The sequence below is a fragment of the Pelophylax lessonae genome (assembly GCF_965119305.1).
Source record: "Pelophylax lessonae genome assembly, chromosome: 4".
Taxonomy (NCBI): Eukaryota; Metazoa; Chordata; class Amphibia; order Anura; family Ranidae; genus Pelophylax; species Pelophylax lessonae.
This window is the reverse complement of record NC_138771.1, coordinates 266,253,048-266,271,408: the sequence shown is the minus strand read 5'-3', so window position 1 is coordinate 266,271,408 and position 18,361 is coordinate 266,253,048. Positions and strand designations below refer to the sequence as shown.

At 38.4% G+C, this 18,361-nt stretch overlaps 1 protein-coding gene across 1 annotated transcript in view; it reads right to left on the bottom strand.

Moving 5' to 3' along the window:
* LOC309552602 (uncharacterized protein) overlaps positions 1–17,867 on the bottom strand; it is a gene marked incomplete at its 3' end in the record, with an annotated part of 115,933 nt that extends 98,066 nt beyond the window's left edge. The window contains exons 1-2 of the mRNA XM_082253545.1: positions 17,353–17,867; positions 17,202–17,261 (exon numbers count right to left, since the gene is read on the bottom strand). Coding sequence (XP_082109671.1) covers positions 17,202–17,261; positions 17,353–17,475 — 183 coding nt within the window. The 5' untranslated portion in view covers positions 17,476–17,867. The remainder of the gene's footprint in view (positions 1–17,201; positions 17,262–17,352) is intronic.
* Between the last annotated feature and the right edge of the window lie 494 nt (positions 17,868–18,361).

Genomic DNA, 18,361 nt, shown 5'->3' with positions numbered 1-18,361 from the left:
TTGGTTCGCACAGCCGAGCCAGCCTGCCGCAGTAAAACTGCGGCGGTCGGTCGACAAGTGGTTAATGTGAGATCTGGGGTCAAAAAGACCTCAGATCTCACATCTACACTAAAAAAGAAAAAAAAAAGGTAAGTAATTTTTTTTCATCTTGAAAAAAAAATGGGCTCTTTTAAATCTGTTGCTAGGAAGTGATGTATGATGTTGCTCCGGTCCTCCAAGGCCATAGAGTTTAGTGAGGGCCATCTTGCCCTCACTCAACTTCCTGCCTGAGGGGACAGCAGACCGGATTGTTTTCCCCGCTGCCGGCGGGTCAGGTAAGCAGGGAAAAGGACCGCAAAGCGTCGGGGGGGGGGAAGCACCTCTCCTGCTGTCCATAAGGGTGATCCCGCGGCTAATCCGCCGCTGGGACCACACTTATGTTAAAGTGGACCGCCTGCAGTTTAACCGCTTTAAGACCGAAAGGATTTGCCACCTTAATGAGCAGGCCCTATTTTGGGATTCGGCACTGCGTTACTTTAACAGACAATTGTGCGGTCGTGCGAGGCTGTACCTAAATAATTGATGCCCTTTTTTTCCCACAAATAGAGCTTTCTTTTGGTGGTATTTGATCACCTGATTTTGATTTTTTGCGCTATAAACAAAAAAAGAGCGACAATTTAAAAAAAAAAAAAAAAACAATATTTTTCACATTCTGCTATATGACATTCTCAAAATGTTTTTAACATTTTAAGCCAATTCGTTTTCTGCTACATATTTTTGGCAAAAAATAGCAATAAGCGTATTTTGATTGGTTTGCCAAATGTTATTGCGTCTACTAACTATGGGAAAGATTTTTGTCTTTTTTTTTTTTTTTTAACTAGTAATGGCTGCGATCTGTGATTTTTTGCGGGATTTCAACATTGCAGCGGACAGATCGGACCCCTAACAGACATTTTCTACACTTTTGGGGGGACCAGTGACATTACTACAGTAATCAGTGCTAAATACAGTATATGCACTGTTACTGTAATAATGACACTGGCAGGGAAGGGGTTAACAGTATAGGTGATCAAGGGATTAAATGTGACAATATGGGAGTGATTCTAACTGTGGGGGGCGTGGCTTCTGAAATGACCATAGAGACATGTGATCCTATATAGAAGGATTGCATGTGCTCTATGGTCATTGCAGGGAGAAGAACGGTCTGCTGTGTTTACAACATCCGATCGTCCTTCTCTCTCAGTGAGAAGCGATCGCGAGTGTCAGGCGGCAATAGAAGCCGTCTGACCCGTGCATCGGCTTTCCCACTACCGAATGGGGGCGGGAGCGCGCTGCCGATTTGGGGCGGGAGCTCTTCCTGCACGTGACCAACGTAGACCTATGTCGGTTTGCGCAGGAGAGACACCCTGCCGCAGTAAAAAGGCGGCAGGTGGTCGGGAAGTGGTTAAAAAAATACCGGGGTTATGGCAGCTATCTGCTGCCATATAAAATATATATATCAGCACTGCTACCTTATATGAACTACAATAAAGTGCTCTGTACTTGCAAATATTAAATAATCTCTAAACCCTGTGTTTATAAATATTATGTGTAACGTCCTTATATATTGTGCATATATATCAATCCTCCAGGTTATTGCAATAACCATATTAAATGTGCAAAAAAGCAATATAGAGGTAGATGCATAAATATAACAAGGTAATAAATAATTATATGTAAAAAAAGTGCCAAGTCCTTATAATCTGTGTTGACTATATAATAAACAAAGTGCAAAGTAAAAGAAAGTCCTTAATTCAGCAATAATTGTGAAGTGAGGTAAATTATTCAAAGTGAGACAAAGTCCTTAGTACGACAATAAATATGAAGTGAGGTAGATTATTCAAACGTGCAAAAAATCACAGATCTTTGTGCTTCACTCCATGCTCCCCTCTTGTGTCCCCACTCACCGGACAAATAGAAGGGATGAGCTCAATAACAAGATCAGCAGTATAATGGCTATTTGTATAATTCTTCCTGATATAAATGTGGGTTTTGCACATTAAGAATTAATACCTGGAGGATTTATATATATGCACAATATAAAAGGACGGTACACATCATATTTATAAACACAGGGTTTAGAGATTATTTAATTTTGTAAGCACAGAGCACTTTATTGTAGTTCATATAAGGTAGCAGCACTGATATATATATATTTTATATCATCTTCAAGGAACCACTTCCTTTTTTATCAGCAGCAGCTCACACTTTTATTTATTTATATTAGTTTCAGCATAAACAGATCACATATTGTGGAAACACAGATTTTCCTAAGCCATAACCCTGGTATTTAACGTCAAAGTACCGACATAAATCTGTGGCGGGCGGTCCGTAAGTGGTTAATCAGTTAGAGGAATAAAGACCTAAAATCTAAAGTCAAGCTATATGGGAGAAACTAAGGATACCAGAGCATTTTGCCACCAGAGCGAGTTCATAGGGGCAGAGTACCTTCAGCTTTATCGTGAATTTATTATTGGCCGACACATATATATGGACCTGGATGAACTAATAAAGCCCGATTACAACTAATATGTGGAGCACCAAATCAGATTGAAGCACCCGATGTCGGTAGAATGGATCTTGTATCTGGATCCGGCCTTCTAAGTGTAGTATCTACCAGCAATGCTTATTGTAACATGTTGTAATTTTTACACTTGATAAGGTTGATATGTTTGCAATTGCATCCCTGTTATTTATTGTGCATGCTGTTGTTCTATCAGTAGTGTCCGCAAGCCGGGAAGGCTTGCGAAAAGGGAAGGGGAAGTTTAGGCAGGTTGCCTACAAATATGGGTTTATGTTGCAGTGAGTTAGTTAGCCTGCTCAGGCTAGGAAGGGGGTTACCTAGGTTTGGACACCTTTCCGCAGCTTTTTGGGCCGTGCCTTGCCAGCTTGTAATGTAAAAAGTAGGAAAGAGCCCACAACCAATTCCGGCTCCTGGCCACAATTGACATGGGATACTGAAAAGGGCCACTGCTCCACAGAACACCTGATTACCGAAGAAGCTGCCAAGTGTCTGGACAATGCCAATTGTGGACTTGCACCTTTGTCGAATTATGCCTGGGCAGCTTCAGTTTAGGCAGTTAGAGTTTGGAAATATCTTGCACTGCAACAGTTTTCCTGCACTTTGCTATGAATAGTTCTAAGTAAAAGTTTCTAAAACATTCTAGGCCTTAAAAAAAAAAAAAAAAGTGCCTCTAAGTGTGGTATTTTAATGGACTATGATATAGTAAATGACAAGTGACCACTCACATGTAAGATGTAAAATAAGAAGCTCGTATAGTGATGATAAGCTCCAATGGAAATGCTGATCAGCACGCCAGTCTGGGTATGCAAAGGCTGCGGTGTGACAGGAGATGATGCGGGCAAGGTTTGTGTAATTCCGGGTAAGGTGTGATGGAAGGCAGCGTGAAAAACGCAGCGCCGTGGAGGGCATATGATGTCACCGGCAGAAGAAAAACACAACATTTTTCAGAGCATGTGCGATGCTTTTTCCGAGCATGCACACTCCTTTCCCAAGTGTGATGGGAATAGAGATGAGGCAGAATAAATAGAGCAAATAACAATGGCAAAACAGATTTAGACAGAATTCGACTCAAAATATGTGAATACTAAAATTCCATATAGGACAGGGAAAAAACAAATACAAAATATGAATAAATATGATATAGAAGGATATACCTAAATAATTAAAATAATTAAAATTGAAAAAAAAAAATACACTATATGAATTCCCATAGTTAAACACAAGAGCATATAGACATTACATATATATACATATACAGCTGCAAGAAAAAGTATGTGAACCCTTTGGAATGATATGGATTTCTGCACAAATTGGTCATAAAATGTGATCTGATCATCATCATCTAAGTCAGAACAATAGACAATCACAGTCTGCTTAAACTAATAACACACAAATAATAAAATGTTGCCATGTTTTTACTGAACACACCATGTAAACATTCACAGTGCAAATGGAAAACATATGTGAACCCTTGGATTTAATAACCTCCTTTGGCAGCAATAACTTCAACCAAACGTTTTCTGTAGTTGCAGATCAGACGTGCACAACGGTCAGGAGTAATTCTTGACCATTCCTCTTTACAGAACTGTTTCAGTTCAGCAATATTCTTGGGATGTCTAGTGTGAATCGCTTTCTTGAGGTCATGCCACAGCATCTCAATCGGGTTGAGGTCAGGACTCTTCAGCATATTTGCTTCTGTTTAAGCCATTCTGTTGTTGATTTACTTCAATGCTTTGAGTCATTGTCCTGTTACCACACCCATCTTCTGTTGAGCTTCAGCTGGTAGACAGATGGCCTTAAGTTCTCCTGCAAAATGTAATTTTTCCTTCGATGATAGCAATCCGTCCAGGCCCTGACACAGCAAAGCAGCCCCAAACCAAGATGCCCCCAACACCATACTTCACAGTTGGGATGAGGTTTTGATGTTGGTGTGCTGTGCCTGTTTTTCGCCACACATAGTGTTGTGTGTTTCTTCCAAACAACTCAACTTTGGTTTCATCTGTCCACAGAATATTTTGACAGTACTGCTGTGGAACATCCAGGTGATCTTGTGCAAACTGTAAATGTGCAACAATGTTTTGTTTGGACAGCAGTGGCTTCCTCTGTGGTATCCTCCCATGAAATCCATTCTTGTTTAGTGTTTTACGTATTGTAGATTCGCTAACAGGGATGTTAGCATTTGCCAGTGACTTTTGTAAGTCTTTAGCTGACACTCTAGGATTCTTCTTCACCTCATTGAGCAGTGTGCGCTGTGCTCTTGCAGTCATCTTTACAGGACGGCCACTCCTAGGGAGAGTAGCAGCAGTGCTGAACTTTCTCCATTTGTAGACAATTTGTCTTACCGTGGACTGATGAACAACAAGGCTTTTGGAGATACTTTTATAACTCTTTCCAGCTTTATGCAAGTCAACAATTCTTAATCATAGGTCTTCTGAGAGCTCTTTTGTGCGAGGCATCATTCACATCAGGCAATGCTTCATGTGAAAAGCAAACCCAGAACTGGTGTGTGTTTTTTTATAGGGCAGGGCAGCTCTAACCAACACCTCCAATCTCATCTCATTGATTGGACTCCAGTTTCCTGACATCTCACTCCAATAAGCTCTTGGAGATGTCATTAGTCTAGGGGTTCACATACTTTTTCCACCTGCACTGTTTACATGGTGTGTTCAATAAAAACATGGCAACATTTCATTCTTTGTGTGTTATTAGTTTAAGCAAACTGTGATTGTCTATTGTTGTGACTTAGATGATGATCAGATCACATTTTATGACCAATTTGTGCAGAAATCCATATCATTCCAAAGGGTTCACATACTTTTTCTTGCAGCTGTATATATATATATATATATATACAGTATATATATAAATATATATATATATATATATATATATATATATATATATATATATATATATATATAGCTGGCACATCGGAAACATTACCATGAAACAGTTATAAAAAAAATAATGAAAAATATATAATTATTAAAAGTATGTAAAGCAGGAAGCAGGCAAACCATATGCTTACTTCGGGGGCATGGCAACCCATATGTGTAAAACTCTCATATAGTGTATCTATATATAACCGAATATACATGCCCAATAATTACATATCACAAATAAATAAATAAATAAATAAATGAAAGATAGAACATTAATCTTGGTATGGCATTGGTAATTTGCCAGACAATTATGTAGACATCGTGTATAATAATATAAGAAGCTTAGGTGCTGAAGGAGATGTATACAGTAATATGTATCTATGTTTCAACATATGCACAAATTATGTGTATGCTAATACTTACAGAAGCGGTTATAGAAATTATATATACTATGTGTAGTGAGTATGCACCTAGAGATAATGGAAGGTCACAGGTTAGTACAAGAAAAAAAGGAAGGGGAAAAAACATATACTGTATATATAATTGATGATGTAGCATGAAGTGAAGATATCAGTACATATATGACAATGTTACAATATAGTGCTAATTTCTAACTCTTCATTGAAGCCATTTGGCGCAAGGGTGTCTAAGGTGTATATATCCAGAATGTTTCACGCTGACATAATCTAGAGAAGCGTTCAGCTTCAGAGAGGTTGTTAGGTATGGATTCAATGACCCAAACTTGTAACCCTACAGTGGACTTGTTGTGAACCTTTAAATAATGCCAGGGTACACTATGTTGGTTGCAGCCCTCTTCGACAAAGCAACGGTGTTTGCCAAAGCATTGTCTCAGGGGTTTAATAGTGCGGCCAACATACAAAAGCTTACAAGGGCATGTAATGCACTACTCAACATAATCTGTCAAACAATTATAGAAGTTCTCTAGATTATATGTTTTCCCTTTATGTGTGAATTTTTTTTTTGTCCATGTCTGACAAAATCGCAGGTTTTGTATAATGCTTTACAACAGCGATACATCCCTTTAGGTGCAACAAACATAACGGATTAGTATTGTCCCTAGTACTCTGTAATTTACTGGGTGCTATTTTATTTTCTAGCGTGAGTGCTCTCTGTAGGTTACTTGAGGTTTGTCACAAATGACTGGATTTAGATGTGGATCTTGCTTTAGGATATTCCAATGTTTACACAAGACTATATATTGTCCCCAGTGACTCTTTTAAGAACCTATTGGACTGGCCTTTTATCAGACATTGAATGGTTTCCATCCTGTTCACTTCCAACATATGTTTGCTTTGTGTTCCTTTTCAAGAAGTCGTGCAGTGCTGCCAGAAATGTCTCCATTACCATTATCCCACTATTGTATTTCCCATGTATCTCCCCTTTTCTCACATTTTCTAAAGTTTTTCAATATTTTTCAGTATTTTTCATTGTTTTATAGATATATTGTGAGCTGGCACACATTTGTTATTATCCATTTGCCTGTTTATTTATTTTTTTATTTATTTGTTTGTCTACTATTCTTGCACATCATGGATCTCATTAGTGATAAAAAATTCCACAAATACGACACATTAGACACTTTATGTACGGTCTTACCTTCTAACATTTTTTGTAGCACTACCATACTCACACGGTCAGACCATTATGTCCTTAGTGGCCTCTTTAAGAAATTAGAAAGACTTATCCATACCGCTAATGCCCAATGGTTCTTCCTCCAAAAATATTTAGCAGAAAAAATCTCTCCCAGGGGGCTCAGAATACTAAAAACCTGTTCTTTTCTTGACCCTACCCACCTCAAGGAATGGGAAAGCATAGCAGAATTTTGCACCTCCATGTGGTTAGGAGTCCTCATCAGTCAAAGACAACCTTAATATCATGCTTTAGTACATAATATACAAATAAGAGGTTATAGACCATAACCATAATATCCCCATTACCTGGCTAGACACGCTTAAAAATAAAAAAGAAGATATCCTCATCCAGATTAAATTAAGTAAATTTAGGCACGATTCGGATGATTATCAGAACAACTAAATTTTCACATGGAAACATAGTAACCAGATACCTACTCCTATGTTCCTTCCACCTACCCATATCCATTGTCCATTTGTTTCTTTGAGACCACCAGGACCAAGTCCATTCTATACCACACACACTTAGGAGCAAGCCTGCTTCAGTGTCAATAAATGTTCTCACCAAAAGGCATAACTCTGATAGTTTAACCATGTTTAGGCAGAAACTACACAAATACGATAGTCCCATCATAGTACATCATAAAATAGTTAACAAGAGCAAGTCTGCAACTAAAAGTGGTAATACAGCCAAGACACATTTTTAATCTACATCTATGTCGCAGCGTTTAGCTCTATCATCACCCTGTAATCCATCCCCTTTCAACTCTTACCATTTATCCACTTGGTTTCATATTGACTCTACCATACCAGTGATAAATGATCTGCCCCCACTCGTTACTTCCCCTCTTCTGAATGATACCCCTGCATCCAACATTATTAATAGAGATTCTAATAGTTCCCATAGCTCACCACCCTCCACCAGTATTACCATATACTGTACATTGGACATTTTGATAGTAGTGATATAATACCCTCTTCACCTTCTCTGTCCTTTTTTAGAAATCGGCCCCGTCCAAAACACAGACTAAAAAGAAAATACACAGACGAGGATGTAACGGGGAAAGGGGGGGGGGGGAGAAAATCCCCAAAAAAGTGTCAAACAGCAGAAACTGTAAAATTGTTTAATTTGTCCTCTTACACATTAACATTAGAAGAAACTTCCCTACTTAGTAGAGGCCTAAGTTTCGCTCCCACCACACTACCCAACTCCTTTCTGCTTTTTAAGGATCTCAATACATTTATTAGAAACCTCACTCTTAAAAGATTTTTTAACATGAAATCCAATTTCAGCAAACCCACATCTTCTTATCCAGAAGCTATATCGATGGATTTTAGTACACACGAGCCTTGTTCTGAGGTCGACCTAGATTTGGACATTCAACTACTCACACAACATCTACATACCTCCCCTCCGATCATACACACTTGTTTACGACCCAAAATCAGTTTTTATCCCACCCGTGCTAATGGTCCTTACCTTGAGGCCTTTTATACAGTTGTTTTCTCTGACTTTTAAAAATGATGTCATCAGTCTACTGATAAGAAAAAATTCCAGCACCACAATCTCAATTCTGAAGAAATGGTAGCCCTGAAACAATTCATCAACAACTCTGGCTTAATCACAAAACCAGCAGACAAGGGATGTGGGATTGTACTTCTAAAAATTGATTATATTGCTGAAGCCACGAGATTGCTTTCAGACTCCAAAACATATTAAATACTCTCCACAGATCCATTACCTTCCTTTAAAGCAGAGGCTGAAGACCTCATTCAGGCAGGCCTCCACAATAATGTTATCAGCAAAAATTAAGCCTCCTTTTTACGTAGAGACTTTTATAACACCCCTTACTTCTATCATTTGCGTAAAGTGCATAAAGATCAGCTACACCCCCTGGGAGTCAGATTGTTGCATCCATGAACAGTATAAGTAGTGGTTTCCCACAGTACATCAATTCTTTTTTACAACCCCTTGCCCAGAATCTTCAGTCTGAAATACGACATTCTACCCATCTGTTGGAACTATTGGCTCCTTATCCTTGGTAAGATAACTTTTTATGGCTAACTTTAGACATTAATTTGTTATACACATCTATACCTCATAACATAGGCATGCGTGCCACACAATACTTTTTATCACACGACCAACTGCATACCCTAAATCAGGCTAGCTACATTTTGGATGCAACATTTTTTTGACTAACGCACAATTTCCATTTTGAGAATCACTTCCATGTATAAACCCCTGGCAGGGCTATGGGGGCCAATTTTGCATCCTTATATGCAAATTTAACCATGGGGTTCTGGGAATACCTGTTTCTATGGAAAAACAACCCATTTTCCAAACACATGGTATTTTTCGGTAGATATATCAATTATATAATGGTTATCTGGGACAGCCCTTCTGCTATGATAGACAATTTTGTTACACACTGCAACAATAACGAATTATGTCTCCCCTTCACCTCGGTTTGGGACAAAGATACTTTGGACTTCTTAGATCTAGAACTTGGCCACGAACAAGGTACCATATTTGCCTGCAATCATCACCCGCAGTGGGTTAATAATTTACCTAATTAATTGCGATTATACCTCTCAAAGTAGGCATTTAAAGAAAACATTTTTTGATAAAGTTAACCCAGAATATTTGGTTGATTAGGCCTACACCACCTTTCTTCCTGCTAAACTACCCAAAGTAAAAAAAAAAACCCAGGAGATCCACCAGTCTGATTTATCACAAGATACCAATGTCAATATATAAGGAAAAGGAAAAGATTGTGTGTAAATATTGGAATATCCTAAAGCAAGATCCACATCTAAATTCAGTCATTTGTGACAAACCTCAAGTAACCTACAGGAGAGCACTCACACTCAAAAATAAAATAGCACCCAGTAAATTACAGAGTACTAGGGACAATACTAATCTGTTGTGTTTTGCATTACATACCTTTGTAAGCTTTTTTATGTTGGCTGCAGTATTGGACCCCTGAGACAACACTTCGGCAAACACCGTTGCTTTGACGAAAAGAGGGCTGCGACCAACATAGTGTACCCTGGCATTATGTAGAGGTTCACAACAAGTCCACTGTAGGGCTACAAGTTTGGGTCATTGAATCCATACCTAAAAACCTCTCTGAAACTGAACGCTTCTCTAGATTATGTCAGCGTGAAACATTCTGGATATACAGTATACCTTAGACACAATTGGGCCAAATGGCTTGAATAAAGTGTTCGAATTTACCACTATATTGTAACATTGTCGTATATGCACTAATATCTTCACTTCATGCCACATCATTATTAGTTATATATATATATATATATATATATATATATATATATATATATATATATACATATATATGTGTTTTTTTCTTCTTCCTTTTTTTTTACATAGCATGTATAATTTCTATAATGTCATCCTGACCATCTTCTGTAAGTATTAACATAAGCATAATTTGTGCATATGTCAAAACATAGAAACATATTACTGTATACATCTCCTTGCACCTGAGCTTCTTATATTATTATATAGATGTCTACATAACTGTCTGGCAAATTACCAATGCCATAGCAAGATTAATGTTGTATCTCTCATTTTTTTTTTTTTAGTGATATGTAATTATCGGACATGTATATTCTGTTATATATAGATATACGAGAGTTTTACACATATGAGTTACTATGCCCCCAAACCAATCATATGGTTTGTCTGCTTTACATATTTTAAATATCTATATATTTCTAATAATTTTTTTACAAGTGTTTGATGGTAGTGCTCCTGATGTGCTAGTTATAGTTATATATATATATATATATATATATATATATATATATATATATATATATGACACACAGTATCTCACAAAAGTGAGTACACACCTCATATTTTTGTAAATGTTTTTTTATTCTATCTTTTCATGTTACAACACTGAAGAAATGACACTTTGCTACAATGTAAAGTAGTGAGCGTACAGCTTGTATATTAGTGTAAATTTGATGTCCCTTTTAAAATAACTCAACACACAGCTATTCTATGTCTAAACTTCTGGCAACAAAAGCGAGTACACCCAAATTTGGACCAAAATGTCAATATTTTGTGTGGCCACTATTATTTTTCAGCACTGCCTTAACCCTCTTGAGCATGGAGTTCACCAGAGCTTTACAGGTTGCCACTGGAGTCCTCTTTCACTCCTCCATGATGACATCACAGAGCTGGTGGATGTTAGAGACCTTTCGCTCCTCCACCTTCTGTTTGAGAATGCCCCACAGATGCTCAATAGGGTTTAGGTCTGGAGACATGCTTGGCCAGTCCATCACTTTTACCCTCAGCTTCTTTAGCAAGGCAGTGGTCATATTGGAGGTATGTTTGGGGTCGTTATCATGTTGGAATACTGCCCTGCAGCCCAATCTCCAAAGGGAGGGGATCATGCTCTGCTTTAGTATGTCACAGATAACAGAAATTCATGGTTCCCTCAAAGAACTGTAGCTCCCCAGTGCCGGCAGCACTAATGCAACCCCAGACCATGGCACTCCCACCACCATGCTTGACTGTAGGCAAGACACACTTGTCTTTGCAATCCTCACCTGGTTGCCACCACACATGCTTGACACCATCTGAACCAAATAAATTTATCTTGGTCTCATCAGACCACAGGACATGGTTCCAGTAATCCCTGTCCTTAGTCTGCTTGTCTTCAGCAAACTGTTTACTGGCTTTGTTGTGCATCATCTTTAGAAGAGGCTTCCTTCTGGGACGACAGCCATGCAGACCAATTTGATGCAGTGTATGGCGTATGGTCTGAGCACTGACAGGCTGACCCCCCCCCCCCCCCGTCCCCATCCCTTCAACCTCTGCAGAAATGCTGGCAGCACTCATACGTCTATTTCCCAAAGACAACCTCAGGATATTACTCTAGGCACGTGCACTCTAGGCAGCTTCTTTGGTTGACCATGGTGAGGCCTATTCTGAGTGGAACCTGTTCTGTTAAACCTCTGTATGGTCTTGACCACGGCACTGCAGCTTAGTTTCAGGGTCTAGACAAACTTTTTATAGCCTAGGCCATCTTTATGTAGAGCAACAGCTCTTTTTTCAAATCCTCAGAGAGTTCTTTGCCATGAGGTGCCATGTTGAACTTCCAGTGACCAGTATGAGAGAGTGAGAGCGATAACACCAAATGTAACGCACCTGCTCTCTATTTACACCTGAGACCTAGTTGTAACACTAACGAGTCACATGACACCGCGGAGGGAAAATGGCTATTTGAGCCCAATTTGGACATTTTTAATTAGGGGTGTACTCACTTTTCTTTCCAGCGTTTTATACATTAACGGCTGTGTGTTGAGTTATTTTGAGGGGACAGCAAATGTACACTGTTATACAAGCTGTATACTCACCACTTTACATTGTAGCAAAGTGTAATGTCTTCAGCGTTGTCACATGAAAAGATATAATAAAATATTTACAAAAATGTGAGGGGTGTACTCACTTTTGTGAGATACTGTATTTTTATTCTTGAAACAAGGCAGTAACAGCGAAACTGAGACCCTCTAAGGACTCAGGGAGACCTCTTATTTTTAAATTTCCCCTTGTAGCATAATTTTCACGATTTAGGAAGGGCAGAGGCGAGATCATTACTTATTGGAGCCCACTTACTAAGGGCAAATGGGCTGTTCACTTTTCAAGAAAAGGGTGCACCTTGCAAGAGAATTTTCCCCAGAGCTAAGTGAATGTAGTGAAATTTCACCTTTTAAGGAATACCCAGTCATGTACAAGTAAAGTAAAACTTCATTTTTGCTTCCACATGATTGAATGATGGAAGTCAGCAGAGCATTACCTTATATACTAAGTTCTTGAAAAAACTTACTTTTCAAACAGTCTTTAGTAAATAAACCACACCATGTCCAAGTCTTTCTGTTGGGAATCCAGTACTATGAGTTGTACTATGAGTTGTACTACTAGTTTGCATTCCAGCTGGTCTGTGCAGGCTCCTATTTCATGGATTTCATGTGTTAGGCTATTTATTAGTCTGTCTGTAGCGGCTGTGAGCTCAGCCTGTAGCATGACCTGGAATTTGGATACCAGAGTTGCGTCCCAGACCATCTTCCCTGTTTCTCCTACATTGCACCTGACATTGCACCGTTGCATTGTTACTGGGGCAACAGTGAAGTGCGAAGTGAGAACAAGGTAGGGTGAGAAAAAAGTTTCAGAGTGGCCAGTGTTAGCTTCAATGTACGGGAGTCACTGAACTAATTTAGTTAGTGACCATTTTGCACTATTTGCACTATTATGTGGTAAATACAATGAAAAGTATAATTATTTTGTGACATGTTGTGGTATTAGGAATAAACGCATAGTTGTCGGATGAACAGTGTAGTTGTGTCATTGTAAAACAAATTGACTAATTGGCTAGGTGAGCCCCAAGACCTATGTTTTCTTGGTGTGTCTCAGTTTGCCTCTGGATCAGACAACACATTTTTATCCTGCAACTGACTGAAACTCCACACATACACACTGACCAGAGTTGGGCAGACGGTCCGGCCCTAGTATCAGTTAGGGCCGAACATTGGCTGTTCGCGAACATTGGCTGTTCGCCCCGTTCAGGGAACACCCAAATTTGTAGGGTGTTCAGTGGGTGTTTGCAACCGCAGAACACCTGGCAAGGCCCTGAGTGCTGCACAGTGCATTTTGCGCCCTGTCAGGGTACAGTATAAGCAGGTTGTTAGGGAGCAGGGCTGGGGATCCAGCCGTGGCATTCCCCACTGACAGCTGAGTAAAACAAAAAGAAATTGCCAGTAAAAAAAAGTAAAAAGTTAAAAGAAAAAACGGGCAGCCCCCTGCCCCAAAGCACCCACCCCCCATGTTGAGGGCTTGTGGTCCCGTATAGTTCAGGGGTGCCCCCTTTCCTGACCTGCTGGGCTGCTTGCTCAGATAAGGGTCTTGTATGGAATTTAGATGGGACCCCACGCCATTTTTTTTTATATTTTGCAGTGGGGTTCCCTGTAAAATCAATACCAGACCCGAAGGGCCTGGTATGGACTGGGGGGGACCCCAAATCGTTTTTTCTTTATTTTTTCAATAGCTGGGTGATGGCAATTGCAACCACGAGTCATTTTAAATGTGATTTGACTCTTTTTTTTTCTTTAGAAATGTCATTTTTGCTGCAGCATGTTCTATGCATGCTACAGATGCGCCACTTTACAGGCAGACTAAGGGGACCCACAGGCTCTATTTTTTAATTAATTTTTCATTTTCATTTTTGCACTTTAAGCAAAATAAAATCACTGCTACTCAAGAAATCGATCGTTTTTTAAAAAACATTTGCATTGATACATGTCCCCCAGGGCAGTACTCAGACTCCCAGACCCCTTTTATAGCCAATCACTTGCATATAAGCCTTTAAAATGGGCACTTTTGTTTTTTCCTGTTTGGCTCCTGTAGACTTTATTATTTACACCAAATGCCTATAAAATGACAGTTTCAAAATCTAAATTTGGGTCTGGCTCATTTCCAATATCAAAGAGAGCCTCTTTTACAAAATACATATAGTTGCTCCAGATATGGTTTGAGCATTAACTCAATCTCTGTTGCATAAATTGAATGTGCGACATCAGTAAAATATAATGACTTGAGGTTGCCTGAGGCGAAACTAGCGCCAAAGAAGGCATGTCCTCCTGTCACTCTTTTAACATTTACTCAGCTACTGAACACGTGCTTATGCTGTTAAGCTGAAATCTTTTAAAAGAAGCTTCAATATATAACAAATAAAGAAGACATGAATTAAAACATATTATAATGTAACTGATATTGGTAGAGCTGATAAGCATAATATCCGTTTAAAAGGTTGTTACTTAAAGCCACACTTTAAATGCTCCAACATCAATCATGCGGCATTAATATTTGATGAAGCCTAAAGCTAAGTTGAAAAGAGAGAAGGTATGTCCCCTTGCCGCTTTGCTTTGGTAAAGCGTACAACATGTAGTCTAAAATAGAAGAAAAAAACATTCTGTATGTTGTAACCCTGGATTCCTTTCACCTATTATGCTTTGTAAAAATAACAATTAAGGAGGACCTGTCAATAATTAAAACATTTTTTTTTCAAAAAATCTGTATATAAAACAGGTGTAACACTCCTCCCACCTAGGCAGTGTGGAATGTCCCTTAAGGTACTGTGGCCTATTATATTAACATCTTCTTGGCTTATTGTGGAGTAAAGCAAAGTTGAGTGGCAATTACTTTAGTCTTTTCAATATTTTATTTGCACAATAAACTTGTGGAGGGAGGGCTAGGGGCACAAGATAACCAAAATAAAAAAAATTGCAAAATATCCTAGGCTATTTTTATAACATAAAAAAAAAAAGAATGGCGCTTTAATGTTTCTGTAGCAGCCTCCAAAAAGTAACAGAATTAGTGGTCCCAGTACTAACAGTTCCTCTAACAGCAACTATTGACGGCCCTAATTTCCTCAGCAGCATCCTCCAAATTATAATAGATCCTTAAGTGACAACATTTGTTGGCCCTAATACCTTAGTAACAACCTCTCAATAGGATTCTGATCTATGCAAGCAGGTAGCTTAGAGAGATTAGTAATGAGGTCTCCATGCAATTTCAATTTGGCAACAATGCTCAAGTTCTCCACAATATTCTTCAGCATGGTAGACTCCTCTGAAGAGGCTCCAGACAGGTAGCCATATTCTCTTTCCTAACACAGAACAGCTTGGATTTTTTGGGCCTTGACCCTAAAAAAAGACCTCCTAACTGTGTCATCCTGTTCAGCTATCAGCCCATAAAGTATTAGAAAATATCTTTCTAGAGGGTTGCTCCAAATATTTATCTACTTCCCTCAGCTCACATCTTTGAATCAAAACTTTCATTAATTGGCCAAAGTAATTTAATTCAAACATTCGCAACCAAATACATTGCTACTTCTCACACTAACTACTGGAGTCAACTCAACAGCAGCAGGCAGAAATTGCCAATGTCCTGAGCTAAGGAGAAACTCTAAGCACAAAAAAACATAAACAAAGCTCGAGTTGACGACAACCTATTAGCAAATGCACTAAATTTAGCACACTCCAACTTAAAGCAGGGTCTCTAAACAGGTACAGTTAATAGGCATATAAAATAAAGCACTTTGATATAGTTATCAATACACAAACAAAACCACACCTCAGACTGCACACTACAGGTGGATTGGGTGTTTCACCCCAGGCATCAGCAAAAAAGATGCATAGCATGGTCTGATCTGTTAAAGAGTAGAGTATGTTTTAATAGCTAGTAATCTCTTTGATTTGAATTTTCTTTTTGGGTTTACTTATTCTATCCTTTAAGATTTCAGTAAGAATGAATGACTTTTTTGGGTAACCAGCCACAGTAACCAGCTACTGTAACCTCAGCAAAAATATAACTCAAAAACATCAGAATTCATTGTGCAGTTTCCGAGACATTGTCCTTTTGTGAACAGCATTTAAGTACAACAAACAATAGCGAGCCACAGAGTATAAAATATAGCACCAAATTCAATATTCAAACAAATAAATGAAATATTTAAGTGGTTTAAATTCATTAAAAGCCTTGTTTTCCTGGTTTTTATATGTATATAATAGAATGTATACCTCTCAGCTAAGCAACTGCACAGAAACAGGTGGAAGACTTACTGACTGTGGACCACCTATCTATATTACAATGCATGTAGATTTTACAAGCATTACATACAAGTATTCATCTGACAAATAGCAAAGTGTTCCCAGAAATTATGTGACAATATATGGCAAGTATAATGGTCACACAACACCTTTGTTTGTAACTGTGAATCAGTTCTATTTATTTTCAATCACTTCTTAAAAACTTCAATGGGAACTGTATATTTCTCCCATATTTATGCAGTTAAGCATACCACAAAGTACCTTCAATTGACGTAGCGAGCATATAACAGAATCACATAAATGCCTAAACTCTATAATACACTAATTGAAATAGACATTTGCACACATCAGTAGTTGGGATGTATGAGAAATACAAATAAAACATTAGAAACAATAGCAGTCATACCATATTTCATTTTATCCATTATAAGAAAACACCTGTCTTTTCCATCTATTCACTTATTAGGAACTTAAACTTACACTAAGTTGATCAAAGTGGTTGTTGAAAATAAGGAGTCGCTTCGCTGGGGTAGGCATGTCCTGCAAGCCAAAGTACACAATGTTAACCAAGTAATAAAATCTGCAAAAGAATATGAAAAGAGAAATAAAAGTGAAAGTTATTTTCACTTACCTGGATTTTAAAATCTAAAAGTTGATGACACGGCGCCCTTTTACTAACCATACAGTCGCTTACACCTTGCATGAAAGCCAGAGGCATCAGGAACAGGCAAGCACATGTAGCAGCCAATCTCATGTTCTAGAATCAGAAGGGACGTGACATTCTGAAATGTAACAGCAAGGGAACAGTCACTCAGTTTGGTTATTATTGAACTGTCCTTCCAACTTCTTGTGTACTTTAATGTTTGTCTTCTGCTGTCCATTCAGTTATCCTGTAGTTTTTTCATTTCCTTTATATCCTTTGCCAGGTTTGTAAAGCCATTCTCAGGTCAGACTTTCACCTTCTTATCGATCCTCAGTCTTGTCGCTTGCTGCTTTATTCTTGTACAGTTTGTAGATGTGAGGCTGGAATGCTTACAGGAACCGGAGAAACCGGAAGTATTTATATATGGTCCTAAGAGTGAAAGAATGTGGATTTGGCAAAACAATAAATCCTGTGATGACAAAGTATTTATTAATGAGCCTCTTTTCTGCTTGTATTAAGAACTTGTACAGCAGTTACAGAAACATCTGAAGCCCTGCAGCTGCTACTTGTGCTGATCATAAATGCTTGTCTTCTTCTTGTATTTGACTAGGAAAAGTCAAACACCCACAAAGAATCTGATAACTAGGTCAGATAACGACTATTCTGCTTCTGAATTTAATTCAAGTCATCATTTATACAGAGTGAATGGAAATATTTGCTTTTTTCAGCTATTGTTTCAGTTGCAATAAATTAGTTAGAAAAAATAGAAAAAATAGGTCAAATAACAAAGCTATATGACATAAAAATATTTTGTAATAGCACTAAAGATCAGACCATTCAACAGCAAAGAAAATGCTTATGTAATTGACAAGCATTCAAAAATGGGCATTTGTAAGAGTCTGAATTCCATTCAGTAGCAAACATATTTATTCGCAAGAGCAGTCCTAGCCTAAAACTAAGTCCAATGTACACCTCTGTGTTTTAAAGCCCCACTTAA